This window comes from Ovis canadensis, chromosome 21 (genome assembly GCF_042477335.2).
Source record: "Ovis canadensis isolate MfBH-ARS-UI-01 breed Bighorn chromosome 21, ARS-UI_OviCan_v2, whole genome shotgun sequence".
NCBI lineage: Eukaryota > Metazoa > Chordata > Mammalia > Artiodactyla > Bovidae > Ovis > Ovis canadensis.
The window spans coordinates 58,701,766-58,725,470 of NC_091265.1; the positions used below are offsets into that span (position 1 = coordinate 58,701,766).

The 23,705-nt window shown below is 59.2% G+C and overlaps 2 protein-coding genes across 5 annotated transcripts in view; one reads left to right on the plus strand and one right to left on the minus strand.

The window, feature by feature from the left end:
- Positions 1 to 23,705, minus strand: part of MACROD1 (mono-ADP ribosylhydrolase 1) — a 154,280-nt gene that overhangs the window by 99,172 nt on the left and 31,403 nt on the right. The window lies entirely within an intron of this gene.
- FLRT1 (fibronectin leucine rich transmembrane protein 1) lies at positions 1,040 to 15,346 on the plus strand. Its single transcript, XM_069566104.1, has 2 exons — positions 1,040 to 1,270; positions 11,172 to 15,346. The coding sequence occupies exon 2, from the start codon at positions 11,225 to 11,227 to the stop codon at positions 13,256 to 13,258; it is 2,034 nt and encodes a 677-aa protein (XP_069422205.1). The 5' UTR covers positions 1,040 to 1,270; positions 11,172 to 11,224; the 3' UTR covers positions 13,259 to 15,346.

Consider the following 23,705-nt stretch of genomic DNA (forward strand, 5'->3'; position numbering starts at 1 on the left):
GGTGCTGGGGGAAGCGGAGCCAGCGCTGGGCCAGGCGGGCGGCCCCTGCGTGGCCAGGAGCTCACGGAACCTCATTTTTTCTCTTCCTAGTCCTCCCACCCCCGCCCCCCACCCAGAAAAACAGAAAGCTAGGGAACTGCCAGGAAGGGTGCTTCGTGCGGCCAGCTGTTTGTTATCTGGTTTGAAAAGAGAAGGGAGATGGCAGGGAATAATCCCAGCCTCCTCCCGACTCACGGATCACGGGAAGGTGGTGTTTGCGAAAACACGCTCCTGAGGGCTGGGGGGAGCGGTGGCCTGTCCCTGTGCGTTTCCCAATTTCCCTGGGCTTAATCATGCGCATTGTCTTTTGACAGGTGAGGAGGCAGGGAGTGGGTGAGGAGGACTCCCTGGTGGACATCCGAGAAGGAGCTGAAAGCAGGAATAACCCGTCCCCTCACCTCCCCAGCAAGGAAACCTTTCCACAAACAGGAGCGGCCAAGCAGGACCGAGCACCCCCCCGGCCCCCACCAAACCTCTTCCCAGAGAGGGGGCATGTGAGGCCTGACAGCTCAGCGGCGCCTGCCAGCAGCTGCAGCCCCGCGGCGAACATCTGAACTCCTCAGCAGGGTAATGGACCCCCTCCTTCCCCCCCAGAGACACAGCCTGAGTGGCAGCAACACCGATCCTTTGGAGAGTGGCTCCCTCTCAGCTCTGTCACGCAAGAACGCTCTCTGCACCACAGCCCATTCTGCCAAGTGACTTAAAGGGATTAAAAAAAAAAAAAAACTTGGTAAAGAAAAAGGGGTAAAAGCCACGCAGAAGCCTTTCAGAAGAGGTGGCGGCCAACAGACAAAAGGGCGAAAGTTGAAAGGGGGCAGTGAGGCCACCCTCCCGGGGACAGGCGCCGGGCCCTAGGGCATGCCTGGGGAGCAGGGGCCCGGAACATCCTCAGGCTGCGCACGGGAGCCCCGGGGCTGTGGGGGGCGCCCCCGCAGGCCCCTCATTCGAGCCCCTCACTCCGGGAGGAGAAGCTGGCAGCGTCCGCAGCCTGGGGTGTGACGAGACACCGCTCCTGACTGCGGCCACGTCTGAACGTGAGGAGCCCGGCAGAGCGAAGCGCAGGGTCTCCTCCCTGAGCCCCGGGCGCCCCCCAGCGCCACCCAACACCCCAGGCCTGTGATCCGCACCCCGGGTGCCAAGGCTGGTGGGCTGGGATGTAGGCGTGGCCCAGGCCCACCTCAACGGAAACGCAGCATCCAGGGCGGCAGGCTCCCAGGCTGCAGCGAAGGAGGTAAGGCGGGTGCAGATGGGCTCCAGAGGCCCAGGAAGGCCCAGAGGCTCCTTGTGCCCAGAGAGGGCACCAGATGGCCGGGGCCTGTTCTCCTGGGGCTGGGTTGGGGCTCTGCAACTCCACCCCACCCACCCGACACGTGCAGCTGAAGCAACCAGTGGCACCTGCCTGCCAGGGCAGGGGTCACTGGCTCCCTGGTGGCCCCTGTGCTGCTGGGTTCTGCCCCAGGGTAGGTGGTCCAGAGTGTAAGGGAGTGACCTTTCCTGGAGTAAACTCCTGCCCCTGGGAGAGGCCTCGCTTTGAGCCCTTCTGAGTTCTGATCAGAGAGGGGGCGGCTGCAAGGCCTTGGAGAGGCAGAATTTTTGGTGACCTAGCTGCCGGCCATGGCACCTGCTGCCCTCCAACTGGAGAGGGTCCCCAAGTCCCCTCCATCCAAGGCCTGGCCCTGCCCTGGCCAAGAGGACCCAGGGTGGGGTTGATCCAAGGTCCTGTGCCTGCTGGCCCTTAGGCGTCCTCTGCTCTGGCCTCTAGTTCGAGCCCTTTTGTTGGTTAGAGTGGCTTGATGCGGCCCAGAGACAGGCAGTAAGTGCCCTAAGGTCACACAGCAGATGGTGAGCATTGCTCCCTGGCGGCCCCAGTTTGGCCCGGAAGCATAGGGGGCGGGGCCTACTCCTTCTGGCTTCTCAGAGGCCCGGAGGGCGGGTTCTTGCCTCCCCAAACACAAATCCCAGGCAACCTCTCTCAGCAGCTGCCGCCCTGGGCAGGGCAGGGAAGCCCCAATTCATTACCAAGATGGAAAATGACACTTCCCCGCGCTCTTCCCCAGGAGAGGGGCTGATTTATGGCCGCACCGGGGCCGGGGACATTCGTCAGCGCCGCTCGGTGCGCACGCCGTCTGCGGGGGCATTAATAGCCGTGTTATTAGCCACCAGCGTGAAAGATGCCCTGCGGATCGGCTATTTGCTGTTATTTATTATAAAGGCGTGCCAGCCCGGCAGCAGGGCGTGAGGCGTCGTGAGCTCGCTGGAGCCTGCGCTCGGCCCCTGCCCAGCCTGCCTCCTGTCCCCCATCCTGAGGTACCACCGTCACTGGTCCCTATTCGCCTCCTATCCCCTAGGAGAGACCAGGGGGTAATTCCTGGGGCCGAGGCCAAGCCGGAGTGGGGCAGCAGCAGGCCTGCACCCCATCTGCTCTGAGCTGGCCTGGCTCCATCCCATGCATGGCAGGAGAGGAAAGACCAACTTACTGGGCTGTGGGGCCAGACAGAGGTTGGTTGCAGCTGGGAGCAGTGTGACCTTGGGGATGTCCCTTCCCCTCCCTGAGCGTGCTCCCCTTTGTGCAGTGAGGTCGGGGGCTCCGCAGGGCTGTGACCAGCTGGAAGGGAGAGGAGTTTGTGCAGGGCTTTGCCAGCTACTGCTATCCATGGGACTAACCCCAGAGAGCTAGAGGGGTGGCCCTAGTGTGAGAGGCAGCCCCCATTAGATCCTGCTTGAGTTGGACACTGTCCACCATCATCCATTCCATGCCAACCCAATGGGAAAGGGTTTGGGAGTTCAGTGAAGGGGCCAGAGGTTTATAGGCAAGGGAGAAGGCTGTCCACGGCTGCTAGAGGGTTCTCTCTGCCCTGGAGCCACCCCTTCTCCTCTCTGGGACTCAGTTTTTCCCAGGTCCTCTATCTCCCCGAATCCAGAGTCCTGAGCTGAGTTCCACCCTTGTGTATATCTGTAGGAGTGGGAGGGAGGGGGCCATCTCTAAGAAAGCAGGGCCAGCCTCTACGCCTGGAAGCAAACCTGCAGCCGGACAGGGCCAGGTGGGCCACCTCAGGTCAGGAGAGACGAGAGGACACATCCAGGGGTTTTAGCCTGGGGTGGCCGCGCTGGGCAGCTGAGAGGGGCAGGGAAGACACCTGGGAAAGGAAGGCCCGAGTTTGTGTCCAGCTCTTCCACCACCTGCTGCACAATCAGACCAGGCCCTTTGCCCCTCTGGGCAGCCGTGGTGAGGGCGTGCTAAGTCGCTTCCATCATAGTCACTTCTTTGTGACCCTATGGACTACAGCCCACCAGGCTCCTCTGTCCATGGGATTCTCCAGGCAAGAATAAGAGTGGGTTGCCATGCCCTTCTCCAGGGGATCTTCCTGTCCCGGGGATGGACCCGCGTCTCTTATGTCTCCTGCATTGGCAGGCGGGTTTTTTACCTCTAGTGCCACCTGGGAAGCTGGGGTGAGAGCATCTGTCCATTATTACCTCCCAGGGTTGCGGGGCTGACAGCAGGCCAGCCTCTCCCATCTCTCCTACTGCCCTGTCCTGCATTTCAGATTCTGGGGCTTCCCTTTAGCATCCCCATTCATTCATTGAACAGGTGTTTATGAACACTCCCGTGCCAGGCTGTATACTCACTAGGCCAATGGACAAGATGGAACATATTCTGACTGACAGGAGTTTACGCCATAGTGGGAGGGGTTGACGGTCAACTTGTGACAAACGAGTGGGGCAGGGGAGGGGTCTCCCTGAGAACAGGGCCTGCATATGGGGGATCCCACTCACCTCCTAGGGGAGATCCCATCCCCACCCAAGCCTCTGCCTTATTATCAGTAGACATCACCCTTCCCAGTCTTCCCAGGTCATCTGTCTCCTTTTCCGGCCCCTGGCTGCCAGGATCCCACTGGCTGCTGAGAAACCCAGCAATGCAGACCTAAGGCCCCTGCCCTGTTCTTTGGGCTGCCCCCCACTTCCCAGAATGACAGGCCTCAGGCCCCTTTCCTACCTTCTAAAAAATCCCAACCTTTCCTTTTTTCCTTCCCCAAGGAATTACGCCTCAGTCTGGGCGGTTTTACTAAAAACGCACACAGACAGACAGAAATATTAGGTGCAGGAACATCTTATTAAATAATGCAGAGAAAGAAACAAAACTACACGTGGCTCCTTTCATCCCCCACCCCCTCCTGGCCCTGAATAGTTTAATATCGAACACTGTTATCAATATAATTAACCTCTAAGGCACAATTTTAAAGTCTTGTTTTTTAAAGCAGTTTGTATCCTCTGAAGTTCAGGACACCGCGCCGCCCCGCGCCGCCCAGTCGGCCCACGCGGTGAGGTGAACTTGAGGTACATTTTGAGTGGATTTGCATACCTGTCGGTAATCACTGCCAGTGATAACAACTGATGCATAATGCATGCCGCATGAAATTAGAAAAATAATTAACTTTAGGTTTTAGAAGAATCCCACCCCTTCCCCCGACGCGTTACAAGTTCTCAGCTGGCACCATTAGCCGAGGTCAGGGGCAAAGTTGAGCCGTGCAGGGTTGGAAGGGCCTGGAGGTCAGGGTTCCCAGCCCCCTGCCTGAAGAAGAGGCCTCAGGTGGGCCTAGACTGGCCTGAGCAGGAGTGGTCCTGAGTCCCCCTTCTGCCCACAGTTCACGTGTCCTCGACCCACAGCAGGCCCTCTGTTTCAGTAGTTTATCCTCACAAGAACCCAGGGCAGTTTATGGTCCCATTTTACAGATGAACGCCTGAGACCCAAGGCCACGTTCCGTCTGTGGGGCCTGGACTGAGCTGAGGCAGGGCATCCTCAGGGAGAGGGGGGCCTCCCTGCCTCTAGGCCCTCTTCCCTCCATGATGCTTGCAGCTGAGCCCAGAGAGGTGGGGGAGAAAAATGCAGGATCCCGCGTTAATTTATACTGAGGTTTACCGAGGACACATCACAGGTATGGGGCTGACGCTGCTTTGGCGGAGCTCCCAGCCTCCCCAGTGGGGAGGTCACAGCTTCCTGTGGGGTAGAGGTCCTTCCGGAGCCAAGAAACTGCTTCCACCCCCCAGTCTGCCCTGCCTACCTCTCCTGCCTCGGGCCCTGCTCTGCCAGTAAGGACCTGAGGGCCTGGCAAGGTTTAGGGAAAACACGGTGAATTGTTCTTGCTGAAGGGAGGGGCTGGGAGGGGGCACAGGAAGGGGGAGGGGGAGGGGCTTCCTTCTGTCTGAGCTGTGGCCCCCTTGCCCCCCAACCCCGGGGTCCGCCCTCCACCTCTCTGAAGCTCAGCCAAGACTGGAGGCAACCCCCCTAAGTAGGTCATAGGAGGACCGCGGGGTCCCTCCCAGGGCCAGGATGGGGCGGCCCTTCTTTCCAAACCCTCCAGGCCTGTGCCGCGCCCTCCTCATCGGCTTCCTAGAGGGTGGGGTTCTCAGCCACCCGAGGCCCAGAGAATATTGCTGCAGGTCACACAGCTGAGGTCCAAGGTCATACTGCAACCTAGCCCTGGTGTGCCCTCCCGGCCCCTAGTTCACACACCTCCTTCTTGGAGTCAGGGCCACCTGGAACTCTCTGGTTCCTAAAGTGGGGATGGGGACTAAGCCTGGCACTGTGGTGGACCCAGCCTCAGGACGTGCCCACGTGGACAGCCTTCACTGGCGAACAGGAAGGAAGGCCAGGCTGGGAGGCAGGGGGAGCCCTATCCAGAGTTACCGCTCCTGCCTGAGACCCCCCAGCTCCCTCCAGAAATGACCCCCACCACTGCTCAGCCTGGCAGTGTGCTCATGTCTAACTGTGCCCCCGTCCCAGGAGCCTGGGTGCCATGTCCCATCCAGCATGCCAGGGCCTGTGCCAGGCCTGGGGTCCCGCAGCTCCCTCGCCCACATGCTGCTGTCACCGACTCCCCAGGAAGACCCCCTAGAGGGCCCTGGGCCTCTGGTGGCCCCAGTTTCATAAGGTTTGGGAAAGAAAACAAGGAAAGACACCAAGAAACCAGGGGTCTCCGCCTGGGAGGTGCCTCCAGCCAGATGGCACGTGTTTAAAGACGTTACTCTGCACCACCAGTCGAGTGGGTGTGGGAGGCAGAGCCAGGCACAACCAGGGGCAGCGTCAAGGAGCAGGTGCCCAAGCCGAGGCCTGGGGGCAAGGGGGTGAGTGGAAGCTGACCTGGCGAGGGTTGAGTAGGGGACGCGTGTTGGTGTTTAAGAAGCAGGAACAGCACGTGCAAAGGCCCAGAGGCAGCACGAGGGGGAGAGAGCAGGCTTGGGGTCAGTGTTTCCACTCCAGCTTGCGGGGTGGGAAGGCCGGGCTGAGGATGCACAGTGTGAGTCTGGGAGGCCCAGCATCACGGCAACTGACAGGAAGTCTGTGTCAGGAAGCAGCCTGGCCTACCTGTTCCCAGTCTACCCTGGAGCACGGCGGGGGCAAGGGAGTGAAGAAGGGGCCTCTGGATTGCAGAGAAAAGAGACAGACAGTTAACACAGAGGCTAAACCGGTGTGCCTGGGGCAGTCAGAGAATAATTGTTGTTGTTCAGTCACTAGGTGGTATCTGAACAACAGTTGCTACCGCATGGACTGCGGCATGCCAGGCTTCCCTGTCCCTCTCCATCTCCCGGAGTTTGCTCACACTCAGAGCAGCTTTTAAACTTCAGGCATCGGGACACACAGGCTGCATGTCTGTGGGGGTACTTTGCCATGTACTACCTCACTGGATGCTCAGTAGTGAGTCCCTCCGCTAAGAGGAACTTGACTCCATTTATAGATGTGGAAACTAAAGCTCAGAGAGGGCAGGTAACTTGCTCAAGATCTCACGGCCTGGAAGTGGCAGCACCCGAACCAAGGCTTCTCTATCCGAGACGGCAGGCGCTAGCAGCTGATGGGAGGATAGTGAGGACAATGCCCTGGGTCAGCCCTGGGCTAGCGGAGGTCTGGATGCCCCTAGCCCGAGCCATCCCCTCCCCCACCTCCCCTGCACACCAAGGAGCCTGCTGTCAGTCATGGCGACGGCAGGTCGTAACTCACACCACACTGAAGTCTGCGAGATTCTCGAAACGATGACAAGTGACCCCCGTAAAAGATGGGCTATCTACTGGGTTTAATTTGATGGCCACATAAACCGTCAAACACAGAACAAGGGAATAAAAAGTCCTCGTGGCACCCGGACAATTAAAGGGCTCCTTGGGCAAGGTGTCTTCCTCCCCATCTCCCCACTCCACATCTCACCATGCCTTCCTGGAGCCAGAGGGCTCAGCATCAGGAGGCCTTGGGGGAAGGGGGTGGCTAGGGAGACTCAGCCAAGATGGATGAGGCCTGAAGACAGGGGAACGGAAAGGCCTTGGGTCCCTGCCTCCCAAATGCTTCTTGGTTATCCATCAGACATCTCTGAAAGGTGCAATTTAGACTCTATTATGATGCCGGGGCCTCTGGAGGCTGAGGGCTGTGGCCATGAGCTGAGCAGGCAGGGGAACTGATGTTCATGCCAGAGAAGGTGGTCTGGCCTTGGCTTTGGCCTTAACAAGTCTGCTCCCTGCTCAGGGCACTGCTCCGGAATCCCTGAGCGCCGGGGCCACCAGCATTCCTGAGTGCCAGAACTCAGCAGCTGACAGGTCAGGGAGGGTGCGCAGATGCTGGGGATGCTGGGGAGGTCCCCAGCATCCGCTGGCCAGATGCTGGGGACCTGGGCTCAGACTGACCGTTGAGACTGAGGCAAGGTGGCCTGGAGCGGGCCTGAGCCTCCCTGTCCCCAGCACCCGCCTTGTACCTGCCTCTTGAGACGGTACTTCCAGGTTCCCTGACCTTCATGGTTCTGGCTCCACGCCAAGGAAGGGACAGAGGTGCAGCTGGAAACGTGGGCTGGCCGTGACCTTGGATGAGTCCCTCACTTCTCTGAGCCTCAGCCTCTCTGCTCAGCTGTAAAGCGGACTCATGTGTATGTGACAGGTGGGCACGGATCCAAACACATACTTGTGAGGGGCTGGGCAGGGCCTGGGTTAGCCCCGTCCAAACTCACCGAGGACCATGAGCACAGACCAGCTCCAAGTGCCCAGGGGCAGGGGTATGAGTGCGATCAGGATCCACAGACCAGGGGCAACCTCCACAGAAACATCAGGAGTGAGCAGGCAAATGTCCTCAGCCCCTCAGGCCAGCGGGGCGGCCGGGAAGAGGCCCAGAGCGTCGGTCACAGTCTCGCCAGTCCCTCTTCTGCCCTCAGGACCTCATCCCTCTCCGACTCCACGTGCAGACCTCATGCACCCTCCCCCACCCCCACGTGCTTCCACCCAGGTGTCCTCGGCAGGCCCTCACCTTGCCTTGGGTCCACCTCATGGACAAAGCTTCATTCCACTAGCAAGCCCGGAGTGGAGTTAGTGCGTTAGCCACGGGCAAAGCCCAAGCTTCCTCCAGAAGGCCTTGGAGCTGCCAGCAGCCTCGGCAAAGCCTCTGTAATGCAAACAGGGCATGCGCTGAGGGGGCCGCAGCGGGCGGGGTAGAGGCATTCCAGCCTTTCTCAGCACTTTGGCCGGCTCCCTCTGTCCTTGAGTGGTCACAGGTGCCAAGTCACACCAGGCCCACACAGCCCACAGTCTCTGCCCTTGAGCACCCGAAATTTAGTCAGGGGACCTTAAAACACTGGGCACCATACAGCCTGACCTGCAGCCCACAAGCCTAGTGGTCAAGACCTCCCCTAGGTTCTTCCTCACCACTTCTCAAGTGGCCCAGCTTAACTTGACATCTCCAAGCTTCAGTGTTTTCATCTGTTATATGGGAATAACCAGGGCCCTGACCTGACATTTGCTGGGAAGATTAAACGACTTAAATATTCATAAAATTCTAGATGAGCTTTATTATAGTGTGAGCCACTATCCAACTAGAAGAGAATCTCAAGTGGCTAGAACATAGGTTGGCACATAGCAGCTGCTCAAGAAAGATACGCTGAATGGCTGGATGGACAGATCCATGGATGGATGGCTGAGTGGGTGGGTGGATGGATGGATGGATGGATGGGTGGCTGAGTGGGTAGGTGGATGGAAGGATAGATGGATGGCTGAGTTGGGGGGTTGGTGGATGGATGGATGGATGGATGACTGAGTGGGTGGGTGGATGGATGGATGGGTGGATGGGTGGGTGGGTGGATGGATGGGTGGGTGGGTGGGTGGGTGGATGGATGGATGGATGGGTGGATGGCTGAGTGGGTGGGTGGATGGATGGATGGATGGGTGGATGGCTGAGTGGGTGGGTGGATGGATAGATGGCTGAGTGGGTGGGTGGATGGATGGATGGCTGAGTGGGTGGGTGGATGGATGGATGGGTGGATGGATGGATGGCTGAGTGGGTGGGTGGATGGATGGATGGGTGGATGGCTGAGTGGCTGGGTGGATGGATGGATGGGTGGATGGCTGAGTGGGTGGGTGGATGGATGGGTGGGGGGGTGGATGGCTGAGTGGGTGGGTGGATGGGTGAGTGGGTGGGAGGGTGGGTGGATGGCTGGATGGCTGAGTAGGTGGGTGGGAGGGCGGGTGGATGGATGGGTGGCTGAGTGGGTGGGTGGATGGAATGGATGGGTGGATGGCTGAGTGCATGGATAGATGGACGGGTAAACAGATGAGTGGATGGATGGATGCACAGGTGGGTACATGGATAGCTGCTGTTCAGTCACTAAGCTGTGTCTGACTCTTTGCGACCCCATGGGCTGCAGCACACCAGGCTTCCCTGTCCTTCACTATATCCCAGAGTTTGCTCAAGTACGTGGATAGACGGGTGGGTAAATAGGTGGGTGGGTGGATGAATGGGCAAATGAGTGGATGTAGCAGAGGAAAGCTCTATATGACATCAGGAGGACCTCGCAGGGGAGGAGGCTTTTGAGCACGGTCCCGAAGGGTGACGAGCAGTTTGCTGGACAGAGAGGAATAGAGACTAGAGGAACAGAGAGGAACAGAAGGAAGAAGGATGTGCATGCGGTTGAGAAATGGAGACACGGGGTCCCTGGGGCATGGGAGTGCGGTCCCCACCGTCTCATTCAGTGAGTGGGTCCTGATTCTGCTCTGCACCCCAGGGCCATCCCCTCAGGCTGCGGCCTCGGTTCAGACTGCTTGAGGCCATCATGTCTCACACCGAAAGTGAACCTGGAGTAATAAAGCAGATCTTTGCCGGCTGCACGAACACACCTTCCCCACCGAGGCTGAAAGATAATTTCTCTTTAATTGATTTTTTACCACCACAAACAGTAAAGTAATATGAGAAAAAAAATCTACACTGCAATTTTTCCATTTGTGAAAACCGAAATTACACTTTGCAGACAATTCCCTTGGAGTGTGGACCCCTCCCTCCTCTTACTGTGTTTCCTGACTTTAAATGCTAGAAAACAGATATATGTATTTTTCAAGAGAGCTGAAAGTTTTCTGGTTTGGGAAGGGGGCAAAGCGAGGAATAATTTCTCACATTACATGGAACGCGGTAGGGAGGGCACCTCTGCTAGAAGGAGGTTTCTGTAAATACACGAGAAGGCGGTTCTGTTGACGCCGTTCTTTCTGTAAGATGCACAAGTGACAAACAGGACATGTTGTTTTAACACCATTCGATGAAGCTCCTCACTTTCTCCTGCTCGCCAGTGGCGACGCTGGCAGATTCTTTTTGCAGGTTCTAGTGATGCCCCCCGCCCCCACTGAGCTCACAGGCCTTGCGGAAATAAACTTTCCCTTCAGAGCCTGGTTCCGAGCCAGAGAGGGATGTGGGTTCCCCGTTTCATGAGAAATGGGGGCTCCAAAGTCATCCCACCGACACCGACCAGCCTTTCAGCATCAGCCATAAAGACGGGCCGAGTGTGGGGATCTTGACAGAAAAGATCAAACCTGCAGCCCAGCTCCCACTAGATCAACCTCACGCGCAGCCCAGGGTCACAGTCCAAGAAGGCCAAGGCCACGTCTGTTTCATTCAACGGCAGCATCTTTGCTCCCGCTGAGATTAACGTTAGCCAGATGTCCTTAGAGGCTGACCGCAGCCTGAGCGAGCACCTGAGATGTAAACTTGGCATTCAGAAGGGCCGGGGGGCGTGCACCTCGAGGCCTGACCTCTGCTCCACGGCCCTGCCTATAGCCGCGCCTCGGCGGCAGGCTGGGTGGGCGCCGGGCTCGCTCTCACCGCACGTGTCTTGTGCTCCTTGCAGGTGTAGAGGCTGCAAGTCGGGGGAGGGGGGCCCGGCTCCGCCAGCCGTCCATCATGGTGGTGGCACACCCCACCGCCGCCGCCACCACCACCGCCACGCCCGCCGCCACCGTCACGGCCACCGTCGTGATGACCACGGCCACCATGGACCTGCGGGACTGGCTTTTCCTCTGCTACGGGCTCATCGCCTTCCTAACGGAGGCCATCGACAGCACCACGTGCCCCTCCGTGTGCCGCTGCGACAACGGCTTCATCTACTGCAATGACCGGGGGCTCACGTCCATCCCCGCCGACATCCCCGACGACGCCACCACCCTCTACCTGCAGAACAACCAGATCAACAACGCCGGCATCCCCCAGGACCTCAAGACCAAGGTCAACGTGCAGGTCATCTACCTGTACGAGAACGACCTGGACGAGTTCCCCGTCAACCTGCCCCGCTCCCTGCGGGAGCTGCACCTGCAGGACAACAACGTGCGCACCATCGCCCGGGACTCACTGGCCCGCATCCCGCTGCTGGAGAAGCTGCACCTGGATGACAACTCCGTGTCCACCGTCAGCATCGAGGAGGACGCCTTCGCCGACAGCAAGCAGCTCAAGCTGCTCTTCCTGAGCAGGAATCACCTGAGCAGCATTCCCTCGGGGCTGCCCCGCACGCTGGAGGAGCTGCGGCTGGACGACAACCGCATCTCCACCATCCCGCTGCACGCCTTCAAGGGCCTCAGCAGCCTGCGGCGCCTGGTGCTGGATGGCAACCTGCTGGCCAACCAGCGCATCGCTGACGACACCTTCAGCCGTCTGCAGAACCTGACTGAGCTCTCGCTGGTGCGCAACTCGCTGGCCGCCCCGCCCCTCAACCTGCCCAGCGCCCGCCTGCAGAAGCTGTACCTGCAGGACAACGCCATCAGCCACGTGCCCTACAACACACTGGCCAAGATGCGCGAGCTGGAGCGCCTGGACCTGTCCAACAACAACCTGACCACGCTCCCCCGCGGCCTGTTCGACGACCTGGAGAACCTAGCCCAGCTGCTGCTCCGGAACAACCCTTGGTTCTGCGGCTGTAACCTCCTGTGGCTGCGGGACTGGGTGAAGGCGCGGGCGGCCGTGGTCAACGTGCGTGGCCTCATGTGCCAGGGCCCGGAGAAGGTCCGGGGCATGGCCATCAAGGACATCACCAGCGAGATGGACGAGTGCTTCGAGGCGGGGGCGCAGGGCGGCGCAGTCAACGCTGCTGCCAAGACCACGCACACCAGTGACCATGCCTCTGTCACCACGCCCCAGGGCTCTCTCTTCACCCTCAAGGCCAAGAGGCCGGGGCTGCGCCTCCCCGACTCCAGCCTCGACTACCCCATGGCCACGGGCGATAGCGCCAAGACCCTGGCCATCCATGTGAAGCCCCTGACGGCGGACTCCATCCGCATCACGTGGAAGGCCTCGCTGCCCGCCTCCTCCTTCCGGCTCAGCTGGCTGCGCCTGGGCCACAGCCCGGCTGTGGGCTCCATCACAGAGACCCTAGTGCAGGGCGACAAGACAGAGTACCTGCTGACGGCCCTGGAGCCCAAGTCCACCTACATCATCTGCATGGTCACCATGGAGACGGGCAACGCCTACGTGGCCGACGAGACGCCCGTGTGCGCCAAGGCGGAGACGGCCGACAGCTCCGGCCCTGCCACCACCCTCAACCAGGAGCAGAACGCCGACCCCATGGCAGGCCTGCCCCTGGCGGGCATCATCGGTGGCGCCGTGGCCCTCGTCTTCCTCTTCCTGGTCCTCGGGGCCATCTGCTGGTACGTGCACCGGGCCAGCGAGCTGCTGACCCGGGAGCGGGCCTACAACCGGGGCAGCCGGAAAAAGGATGACTATCTGGAGTCGGGGACCAAGAAGGATAACTCCATCTTGGAGATCCGCGGCCCCGGGTTGCAGATGCTGCCCATCAACCCTTACCGGGCCAAAGAGGAGTATGTGGTCCACACCATCTTCCCCTCCAACGGCAGCAGCCTCTGCAAGGGCACACATACCATCGGCTATGGCACCACACGGGGCTATCGCGACGGGGGCATCCCTGACATAGACTACTCCTACACCTGAGGCAGCGCCCCTCCCCTGCCTCCCGGCGTGGCTGCCGCGGCGGCGCTATAACCAGCTGGCTGCCATCCGACGGGAACCAGGCAAAGAAACTCCACGCTGACTTTCCCGGTGGAAAGCAGAGTTTGGGGAGGGTTGACAGTTTTGTAGGACACAACAGTGGGAAAAAAATTTTTTTTTTTTTAAAGAATAGAAGGCAGGAGGGAGGTTTGACGTTGCTGAAGACATAATTTATACCAAATTATGCCAGGTGGGGAGGGAAAGACTGAAAATAATGTGGCAGGAAGGGTTGGGTCGGGGCTTTTTTTTTCCCCCCTGAGCTGGGAAGAGACTACTTGTGCGTCTCACGCTCCGCGCACAGCCGTCACAGAGGAGCCGTTTCAGAAGCCGCTGGCACGAAGCCCTTCACCCAGCCCTCGCGGCTGGCTGCTCACTGGAGAGATGACATGATGGAAGGTTTTCAGGCTTCTCACAAAGGAGAGGGGAAGAAAAGGATCTTTTGCTATGGAGATATTGTCCTGAAATCTCTTCCCTGGTTCTTTCCATGCCTTCTCCCCTTACAGATTGGCAGAAAAGAGCGTGTCTTTCATGGCACTCTTTGAACAACGGTGTAGTAGATTAAAAAGCAAGCTTCCTTTTTCCTATACTGGAGCCCTCCTCAATTCCATGCAGCATAGGAATCACGGGAGCCCCATGGAGGCTGTGGCTTTCCCAGCCACCTGGGGGTGCGTCTCTCGACCCGTCTATGTTGATGGGATGTTTCTGTATACAGATGGGTAGATACAGCCACGTATACAGTCCTTACCGTCCTGCTTGGGTCAGTTCGTACAATGTCCTGAGACAATAGAGTCGTGAAGATGTTGCTTTCTCCTAACACCACTGAGTACGTGGACTGTGCTGAGGATGGGAGGGGGGTGGGGGACAGTGCCGTTCCTAAAGGCGGAGGCATGTCTGTCCTGGCCGGGTGGCTGGGGAGACCCTGGGCGAGCGGTGTTTCAGCTCAGTCCTATCTCAGGGTGGCCGGGGCTGGGCCGAGCTCCTTTCTGACGTCAGGAAGAGCTTTTTTGGGCCGCCCGCGTCCTCATCTCTCTCCCTGCGCCACAAACGCAGGCATATCAAGAGCTACTTTGTGTGCAATGTGCTTCCTCCAAGACAGGTAATTGGTGCAGGGATTTTTTTTTTTTCCCCAATATCAGCTGATTAGACCTAATGGTTTCCATGGCTGCTCAAACAAAGCCCAGAAAAAGACATGTCAATTCTCAGAAAAGCCCTAGGAGACAGCAGCCGAGCCCCAACCCCCCTTCCAAGAATATAGAACACACTCAGCCGTGCCCACCCCGGGGGTCTCCGCTCTGGAGAAGGAAGGCCAGATCTCTCTAAAAATGCCAGCCTCCAAAAGGATACTGACCGGAGCCCTCAGAAGAGTTGAGATTTTTTTTTTTTCCCTCCCTCTGGAATCAATGCTGCCATCATTCATCAGCTGACAGCGCTGTTTGGCGAGCCATGAGATTAAAACGATGATGAACTAATGACAGCGAATCTGGGAAGAAGAGAGGAGAGGGGCCTGGGGTTCTGATGTCCACGGCGTTCCAGCACTCGGGGAGCTGGGGGGTCACTGTTTGTCAAGGTGCCAGCTGTCCTGCACCCAGGAAGGGCGATATCAAAAGGAGAGGCGCTGGCCTGAGGGCAGAGAGGATGAGAAGGGGTCCAGCCTCTGGCCGTGGCGTTTTCAAAAGACCTCGACTGCTCTGACAAAAGCCAAAGGCAGGAAGAGGAAGACAAACAGGAGTCACCGGGCTGCGAGGACAGGCCCGGGGCCCAGCTGCTCGCTCAACATGAAAGGAGGCCGCTGGCCCTTCAGCGAAGAGGCCGGGGTTGAAAGGAACGGACCCGACGGCCGCGTGAGTGAGGTGGACGAGAGGCGCAGCGCTCATCGCCGGGCGGGGAGGATGGTCTCACCGAGCGGGGATCCTCGACCCCCAGCTCGAGGGAGAGGCCGAGGGTCACCAACACATTTCATTCTAGATTCGAGCTTTTTTCCTTTTCCCACCTGAAGCGTTTTCTTCTACAATGAAGTCAGGAGAGAAAGGCTTCCGAGCGTCAGTCTCATATCTGGGTGAAGGTCGCCCTCCCTCTCCTTCCCCCGCCCCAGACACAGGCCCCTTCCCTGTGGCTCAGGGAGGGGCAGGGGGCCCCCGAAGCAGTGTCCAGGAGGAGAAGGGGCACTGGCCAGGGGTCAGAAGTTCAAGGTCTCTGCTGTTCCCTGAATGCGGTCTTCTCCCTAAGGGCACCACTCCAGTCTCTGGCCAATGTGCCAGCCCAGCCTCCCCGCTGCCAAACCCCCATCCCAGCCACCAACATGCTGGGTCCCCTGCTCTCCCTCCACATATGTCCTCCTTTCCCAGAGCCAACTGAGAGGTCAGATCATCCCCTTAGAGGCTGAGTGGGAAGGCATTTGGGGAACCGCAGGAGATCCTACATAGCGAGGCTACGGGAGTACTGGCAGCTCTGAGAGCCTGCCTGTGCCAGCAGCGCCCTCCAAGCCAGGCCCGGGAGATGACCACCCTCCTCCTCGTGCAAAGCAGGCCCAGGTCCCCCGCCCCCGCCCCAGCCTGAGGACATATCAGTCTCCTCCTCCCAGCTCCTGCACTCAGGGGCATGGGCCCACCTCACCCCGAGGGGAAGCCAGGTTCTTGCTGAAGGCATCCTCCTGCCGGTTTAAAAGTGCTGGAGGCAGTGGAGACTCAGCCCAGCCAGGCCCCACAGGCCACCTCTCATCTTTTCTCAGCATCTCAGCACCTCTCCAGAACCCCTTCTGAGAACAAGCCTCCAAATGTCAGCTGTCTCCCGGCACCCCCAGGCCAGGGACAGGGCCCTGAAGCCGGGTCCACTCTGAAGCCCCATCCCCTCCTGGTCCAGGTTCCCCCTGGCCAGCCAGGTAACTTAACAAGAAAAGGTGTGCCAGGGCGCCCAGCCTCCCCCAGCTCCGAGAAGCACGTGAGGACACAGGGCCTGGGCCACCACTTCTGTCTAGAATCTCCCTCTTGTGGGCGGCCCACCTGACCTTTGCAGCCTCTTAACTAGCCAGAACAAACCTCTGTGGCCTCAGCCCTGATGAGTGTATCTCGTGGTATTTAAGGCAGGTTTCAAGTTTAAAAAAAAAAAAAAAAAGCCCGTGACACTTCTTTGGTTAAGTGGTTTACCCTTCGTGGTAATTAGGTGTAGTGATTGGAATCTCTTTTCTATTACATGGCAATTTTCCTTTAAATTTCCCCTAAAAAAAAGGAAAGAGAGAAGGCGAGGAAAGCAGGCAGCGGGGCCAGGCGAGTCATTTGCATTTTGCGAATGAGGCCTCTTGTAAGCTCAGCTCAGGCGTGGGGCCCAACGTATGGAATGCTTAAGAGATTACTAAGAATAAAATCTATTAATTAGTCATACTCAATTCCGCAGACATGATGTGCACCAGAAGCTCCTTTTCTTCCCTCTTCCTGTGGCCTCCCGAGGAAGCCTCCACCTTCTCTCGGTTGGCTCCTGCGTCCTGGACCGCCCCCCACTAACATGGCAAGCTGCGTGGCCACTCAGGGGGCCTCTGGGCTTGGGGACAGGAGCTGGGGCGCCGGCTCCTTCCCGCTTTGGGTGACACTGGCAGGGGAGGTGACAGAGGCTGGGAAGATGGCACGACTGGGGGGCCCAGGCTTCCGCTCCCTAAGTCCGAAGCCCACGCCTGCCTGTGCCTCCGCCTTCCTTGATGGGCACCAAGCTACCCCCACAGTCCCCTGTGGGTCCCGGGAAGCCCGACTGCCCCAGCAAGCAGCAGAGCACGAAAAGACAGGGAGGTTTCCAGGCGGGGTCAGGGAAAGCCGGCTTTGCGAATCCACAGCCTCTGTTTCCCCTTCTGTAAAGCAGGGATGGGCTGAGGCCGGGTCTGGCTCCATCCAGAAAAGCTGGGTGCACCACGGGCAGAAAAGAGGCGCCCACTCCCCCTGCCCCACCCTTGTCTGCTGACTCTGGAAGGTTCTAGTTGGCCCACGGCAGGTGATGGAGGCCCAGAGTGCGAGGGCCTGGCCGGGTGAGGGGTCCTGGGGGGCTGAGGGGGCTGACTGGGGCCTCGAGAAGGGAAGGGGCGGCCGGGCAACATGCCGAGACTGCGTCTGAGCCCCCTCCTTCACCCCCTCAGGGCTGCAGAGGGAGCAGAGGACACCGCCACCTGCCTCCAATGGCAGCTCAAGTCCCAAAGCCAAGCCCCTCCAGAAATCTGCTTCCTGCTGAACGTGCCAGGGAGGATGGGGCTTCTGAGCCTCGCGCTTATGAAAAATACAACAAGAAAAATTGGATGCGGCAGACAGGGAGCGACGGAGCTGAGAAGGCAGCCGGGGGAGAGCTGGGGCACTTGGAGGAAGGCAGGGCCTCAGGGCGCACAGTGGCTGAAACCCCGAGGGCCAGACTGCGTTCTCAGGGGCTCAGGGTCAGCCGGGTGGCCGTACCGCCCCCCTACACTCAGATCTGTGCAGGCGATGGGAGCGGATGCCTGGCACTGGATCTGCGCCAGGGTGAATGCTAACGAGCCATTCACAGCCCAGCTCAGGCCTTCCAGAATGCAGGCAGAGGAGGCATCTTTTTTCCTAAGGAGGGATAAAAAGGCTCAAAAATGCAAATCATTACCATTTACAACCAAGCAAGTCTGCTAAATTGATTAGGAAAGATTAAACTCCTTGGAGGTGAAGGGAAAGGGGGATTTTTTGCATTTTATGAACCTGCTCCCAGTGGTCGTAGGCAGAGTGCAGGTTGGCTGGGCCTGGCTCGCGGGGAGCCGAGGATCTCTGAAGGCTGGCCCCACGCCTGCTCCAGCACTCGGGATACGCTGAGGTGGACAGAGCCTGGAGGGGAAAGCAGGTTTGCTTCCATCAAGTGCCGTGGGATGGGGGGCTCTCCTGGCCCCCAGCAAAGACTCTATTCGCCCCTACCACCCTCTAGATCCCATCTGCCTTCAGGGTGAAAAGCTAGGGGACCTTTGTGAGCAGGACTGTAAAGCCATGAGCCTTTCTGCTTCCTTTCTGTTCCAGGGCAGGTCTGTCTCTGATCCCTTCCCTGCAGCCACTGAAGGGGAAGTGGGGCCAACTGTAGAGAGAGAACTGAAGGTCAGGGAAGAGAGAGCTGGCCCAGCAGAGAGAGGCAGTGAGCGCCCTGTCACTGGGAGCATTCAAGCACTTGATGGGGACGTGGCAGGTACTTTCCTGCCTATACCAGCACCTGGTTCTTGGACGAGAAAATCTCGGCTCTTACTCTTACTTTACCATCCCTGAGGACCGTCTAAGAAAGATATCAGGAGATTGCTCAAAATGACACGTGTCCCCTGAAAATCGCAGGTCAGGGCCATCCCACAGCCAGGCCACCTAGCCATGGCAGAGGGCTGCTTAGACACCAGACAGCCTGCAGAATCCCCATCCTCAGTGTCTAAGAGACACCCAGAGAGGAAGTCTAGACACGTGCCGTCCTGTCTCGGAGTCGGGAGCCCAGAGGGTGGCCTGCCACCTGGGCTGGCTCTCCTGGAGCATCTAGGGGGCTGCCTCCTGGGCACTGAAGCTCCCATCCCACTGGCTGCTCCCCCAGCAACATGCTCGAGGCTGCCGGCTCAGTGCCTCCGTCCCAGCCAGGTTGACGGCTGCCTGGGGCGCTTTTCACTCTCCGTTTTTAAGCATTTACCATTTCTTTTGAAATGTTCTAAGTAGTTGCCTGAAATACCCACATTTGCTTCTTTAAAAACACTCAAGAAGATTCCCTTGGCTCTTGATTTTCCCTCCCTTTTCTTCCGCCCTCCGTTTGCATTTTTAATACACTGTTTTTCTCTAGTTTCAGAAATTCTATTATCGCTGGGGCCAGGCCCATTTTCTCATATTAATGTGATTTGCAGGATTGCCCAAAAACCCCATCTCCAGTTTTGCAGGGGCAAAGCCCGCCTTTGCCCAGGTCCCCTCTGCAGGCATCGTGCCCAGGGCAAGCAGATCTTTACCTGCCTGATGCCTTGCTGATCAGCAGAGCGGATGCACTGCTCCCCGTGGGAGAGCCTGCCAGGCCAGGGGCTTCTTGGGACCACTGTCACTACCCCCCACCCTGTTTCTCGTGCTGAGAGAGCAGTGCGGACATACGAGGGCACTGGGGGTCCTGTGGGGGGGGGCTGGCCTGGCCCCCACTTCCTGGCAGAGCCAGTCTCTGAGGCACTGAGGCCTTCAGAGCCACCCTGGTGCCAGGGCCCCTGTCCCTCCCACACCCACCCATGCCGCCCCCACACCTGAAAGCCCGAACGTCCAAGCCCAGGGCATCCTTGCGGGAAGGTCTTTGCGGTCACTGCCCCTAAATCTCTTTTATGGCTATCAGGGTGGACGGCCACTCAGGCAAGATGCCAGGTCCCCGTGCTCCTCCACGCGGGGTCACCGAGGCCCGGGACAGCGCCTGACATGCAGGGTGTCCCCCTCCTCTTCCTCCATCCTCGCGAGTCCCCGGTTTCAGTGCAAAGGGCCTGGGCAGGTGTGATGGAAACTGTACCCACGCCGCTGGCAGCCTTAGCGGGGATCCTCCTCCCCCAAAATCGCACTCCACCCTCCCTTGCACCCAGCGATCAGCAGCCGCGAGCCTGTTGGGGAAATCCAGCCACGGGTGAGACCCAGCTGCCCGCCTGGGGGACCCGGTTCCCCCTCTCTGAGCCAAGCCTCAGGTGGCTGATGAGGAGGGCAGAGAACTGGGTGTCCTGCCTTGTCTGACGCTCCCGTCAAGAGTCCCCACATCCGAGCCGCCCACCTGGATGACCCAACCGGGCTCTCCTCAAGACGGAGGAAAACAAATGCAACCCAAGCCAGCGATGAAAGACACAGCAGGGCTGCCACCTGCTCATCTCTGGGAAGCCAGTGGTCCAGGGCACTCCTCAGTGCCCTGTGTGGAGGACATGCCTGCAGAGGGTCCCAGAGACCACCCACCTCCGCTGGTCCCATTTTCAAAAGGTCCTGAGAACCCAGGAAGAAGACACACAAAACCCTGGACCTAGCTTAGATTTTTTTTTTTAACCCAGCCCGGCACACCACCTGCCCGCAGGCCAGCAGCCTCAGCTGAGAAGGCCACCTAGCGTCCAGGAGATACTGAGAGCCCCGGGAAGGAAGCAGAAGTGCCCAGCGATAGAAGTTTGCCATCTGAGAGGCAGAGAAGGGGGCAGATGGAGTGGAAGGCTGGGGACGGCTGCGGAGCTGCGACCACGGGCGAGCCAGAGAGACAGTGCGGTTGCGCCACTCTGCTGGCTGGGGCGGGCGCCCCCTAATTCCGAACATCCCCAGGCGGGTGTGAACAGGGACAGGAAGGAGAAGAGTAAACTAAGGAAACCCCATGCGAACGCCCTGCAGAGCAAATGTTTTTAAGAGCCACCAACTGCAATCTCCCCTCCCAATGTTCAAAGGTTACCGTATCTCATGAGGTGTGGTATGATAACGCACTGGTGGGCTTGGGGGTGGCCGGGGGACTCAGTAGAATCCCTCCCCCACAGCCTGGGGAGGAAGACAGCAGGGAGGGGTCCTTGGGCAGAGCCTGGTAAATGAAGCGGGTCCCTCTGCCGCAGAAGGCGGATGCCTGGCCAGCCCATGGCCCGGGGAGGGCGGGGCTGCAACCAAGGTCCCTTCTGCCATCTGAGAGACCGCAGCCGGGGCACCCCCGCTTCCCTCGAGCCCCTGCACTTCACCCCCTGCAGAATCAGCCCCTGGCCACCCCCATCTTCTTCATTTCCCTCCAAAGGGCAGAGCAGTCTCGGGGGTCTGAGTGGTGGGACTGCTCCCGCCGCTGCCTGCTGCCGTCTGACTCCTGGCTGGCTGACCCGGCCTGGCCCCGGGGCCCACCTGTCCCCCTCCCAGCCTCACCACTGGACACACGAACACCCATCACGACGCCAACACAAACCAAAGTGCACTGCGAACTGCCCTTGGGCCTCCTTCCTGTAGGTGCCTTGAAACTTCAATGTTGAGACGAATGTGATGAACTTATTTGGTCCTATTTCTGTTTGTCTCTTTTCATATAAAATGTCCAAGTCCACTTTCCTTGTCCTTTTCTTGAAATAAATAGAAAGATTTAACTTTTACAGGCCTCTTGGCTGCTGACTCCCGGCTTGGCGGCCCAGCGTGCCCGGGGCCAGGATCTGTCGCCCAGGGGGGTCTCGGTCGCCCACGTCCCCTCCCCAGGCTGCCCTCCGAGGGTCAGCCCAGCTGTCAGGACCCACCGGCACAGAGGTGGTGGCTGGGTGGGAAGGAGACTCTGGGTTAGCACATTCCCCAGGCACCACCAGAACCAAAGCCGTGATCCTGCTGCAGGATGGAGAGGAGACGTCCGACCCCATCCCACGGGCTCCGGGGAAGGTGACTGCCAGCTAAAGGCCGATTCCAAGAGGGTTTCCACGAGGAGAGGTATTAATAGGAGCCATGGGTTATCTTGTAAGAGGCTCCAGCAGCCGTGTGGGCGCCCAGATAAGCCTGGAACTGCTCAGGCGCTGGGGACACGGCTGTCCTTCCGCTGGCCCGAGTCCCCCCACCCCCAACACCCTTTATCCCCAAGATGCACCCGCCGATTTCACGACTTTGCAGGCCTATTCTGATATGTCACACCTCGAAGGGGGGGAAGGAAAAAAACTATTTTCCATGAGAACAATAGCAGTTTCTGCTAAATTTAACATAAAATAAGAGCTCATTACTTCTGCCTTAGATCTGATTCCACATCTGGAAACGGGTTAATGAGCTTTTTCCCTTATATTCCAAGGAAGCAAGGTTATTTCTGGATGTGCCTTGCTGGCAAGTGGCCTGGCTGGGGTGACATGGGGGGCTCTGACCCTGTAGGTGCCCTTCCCCCCACCCTCTTAGTCCTCAGTGCTGGCCCCCTGGGCGGGGGTGCAGGGGGGCACCCCAGAGATGTGGGCCTTGGGGAAGGGACAGACGGCTTCCCTGACCTTGTCCGAAGCCCCACCCAGCACACAGGGCTGCCTGCTCCTCCCTCACCCAAGACTCGTCTTTTAAGAACATGATCCACCAGCCAGTCAGCAGATGTTTACTGACGGCCTACTGTGTGGTGGGGGTGGGGCCTCCTTCCAGCCTCATGGAGGTGGGGAAAGGATGCTCACGGGCGAGGCGGCGTGGGGAGGCTCTCCGGGAGCCATGTCTCCACTGAGGGTATTTCCTTAGACGAGAAGGACCCTGGCCACACCGGCTACTGTTCACTCCCCGGCAGGCCCTGACCCCGACTTCCTGGCCTGATGCCCTCAAGGGCCACTGAAGGTTCCACTCAGGCCTCGTCTCTGGTGAGGCCATGCCCACCAGGCCACACCTGCTGGTTCTCACCTGCACGGGTGACGAGTCCCAGAACCATGCTCACTAGGGCCCCTGGCGGGCACGTCTTGCCTTCCTCCCCTTTTCAGACCCCAGAGGCATGGCCAATGTGAACGGTCAATTAACACCAGCAAATTGATCGACCAACAGGTCACTCCATCAGGGCGGGACCCAAGGAGGATGACTTTCCAAGACTGGCACCGGTCAGCATGCGGTCTTACTCCCCGCCCCGACCCGTAGCCCCGAGGGGGGCACTGACCCAGCTCATTGGACCCTCTACACGACCGACAGCAGGGCCCCAAACCAGGTGCCCCCGGCCCCTCTTCAAGCAGGAGCAGGAGGAGAGCTGGGTTTGGGGGCTGTGTTCCTCAGTCCCTGAGAGCTAACAGAAGTTCTGCCCAGGAAGGGCTCACAGACTGGGAACCACCAGGTTAATGCCTGTCCTGGGGGCTCCCCAGGCAGGGCCTCAGAGCTGGGTGAGACCCGCAGGCCCCATCGCCTACTCCCTGTGCGTCTGTGAAGCCTGTGCGTGAGGACGGTTCATGGCTCTCGATTCTCCCACCAGCACAGTGCCGACCCTGCTCCTGCGTGTACAGGGGCCCCGTGAGAGGGCTGGAGCGTGGCATCCACCCACGCCCCCACTTGTCCAGGGAGCACAGGCCCTGTGCCCAGTGCCCTCGGGGTTTACCCAGCACCCCTGGCTCCCAGGTATGGGCACTGAGCTGGCTGGCACATCCCCCAGGGAGGCCCAGGTGTCTCCACAACAGCCCCCGGGTCTGCACAGAGCAGAGGCAGCCTGCTCCCCACACCACCCCGACCCCACCCGAGGTCTACGGCCTGCTCCCCAAAGCTGCTAGAGGGGCTCTCAGGCTGACCCGAGCTTTCCGCCTCCGGAGAACAGGGGTGGGGATGAGGGCATCTTAGGTTTTAGTAAATGCCCTGGGTGGGTTGGGCAGGGGGCGGGTTGCAGTTGGAGGCCCACAGGGATGGGCCCACAGGAGGAAATCATCAGGGACCATGGGGGAGATCCCAGGACCTGCATTCCAGGTCAATGGAAAGAAGACCCTCCAAACACAACGGACCCTTTCTGAACAGCAGAAGAT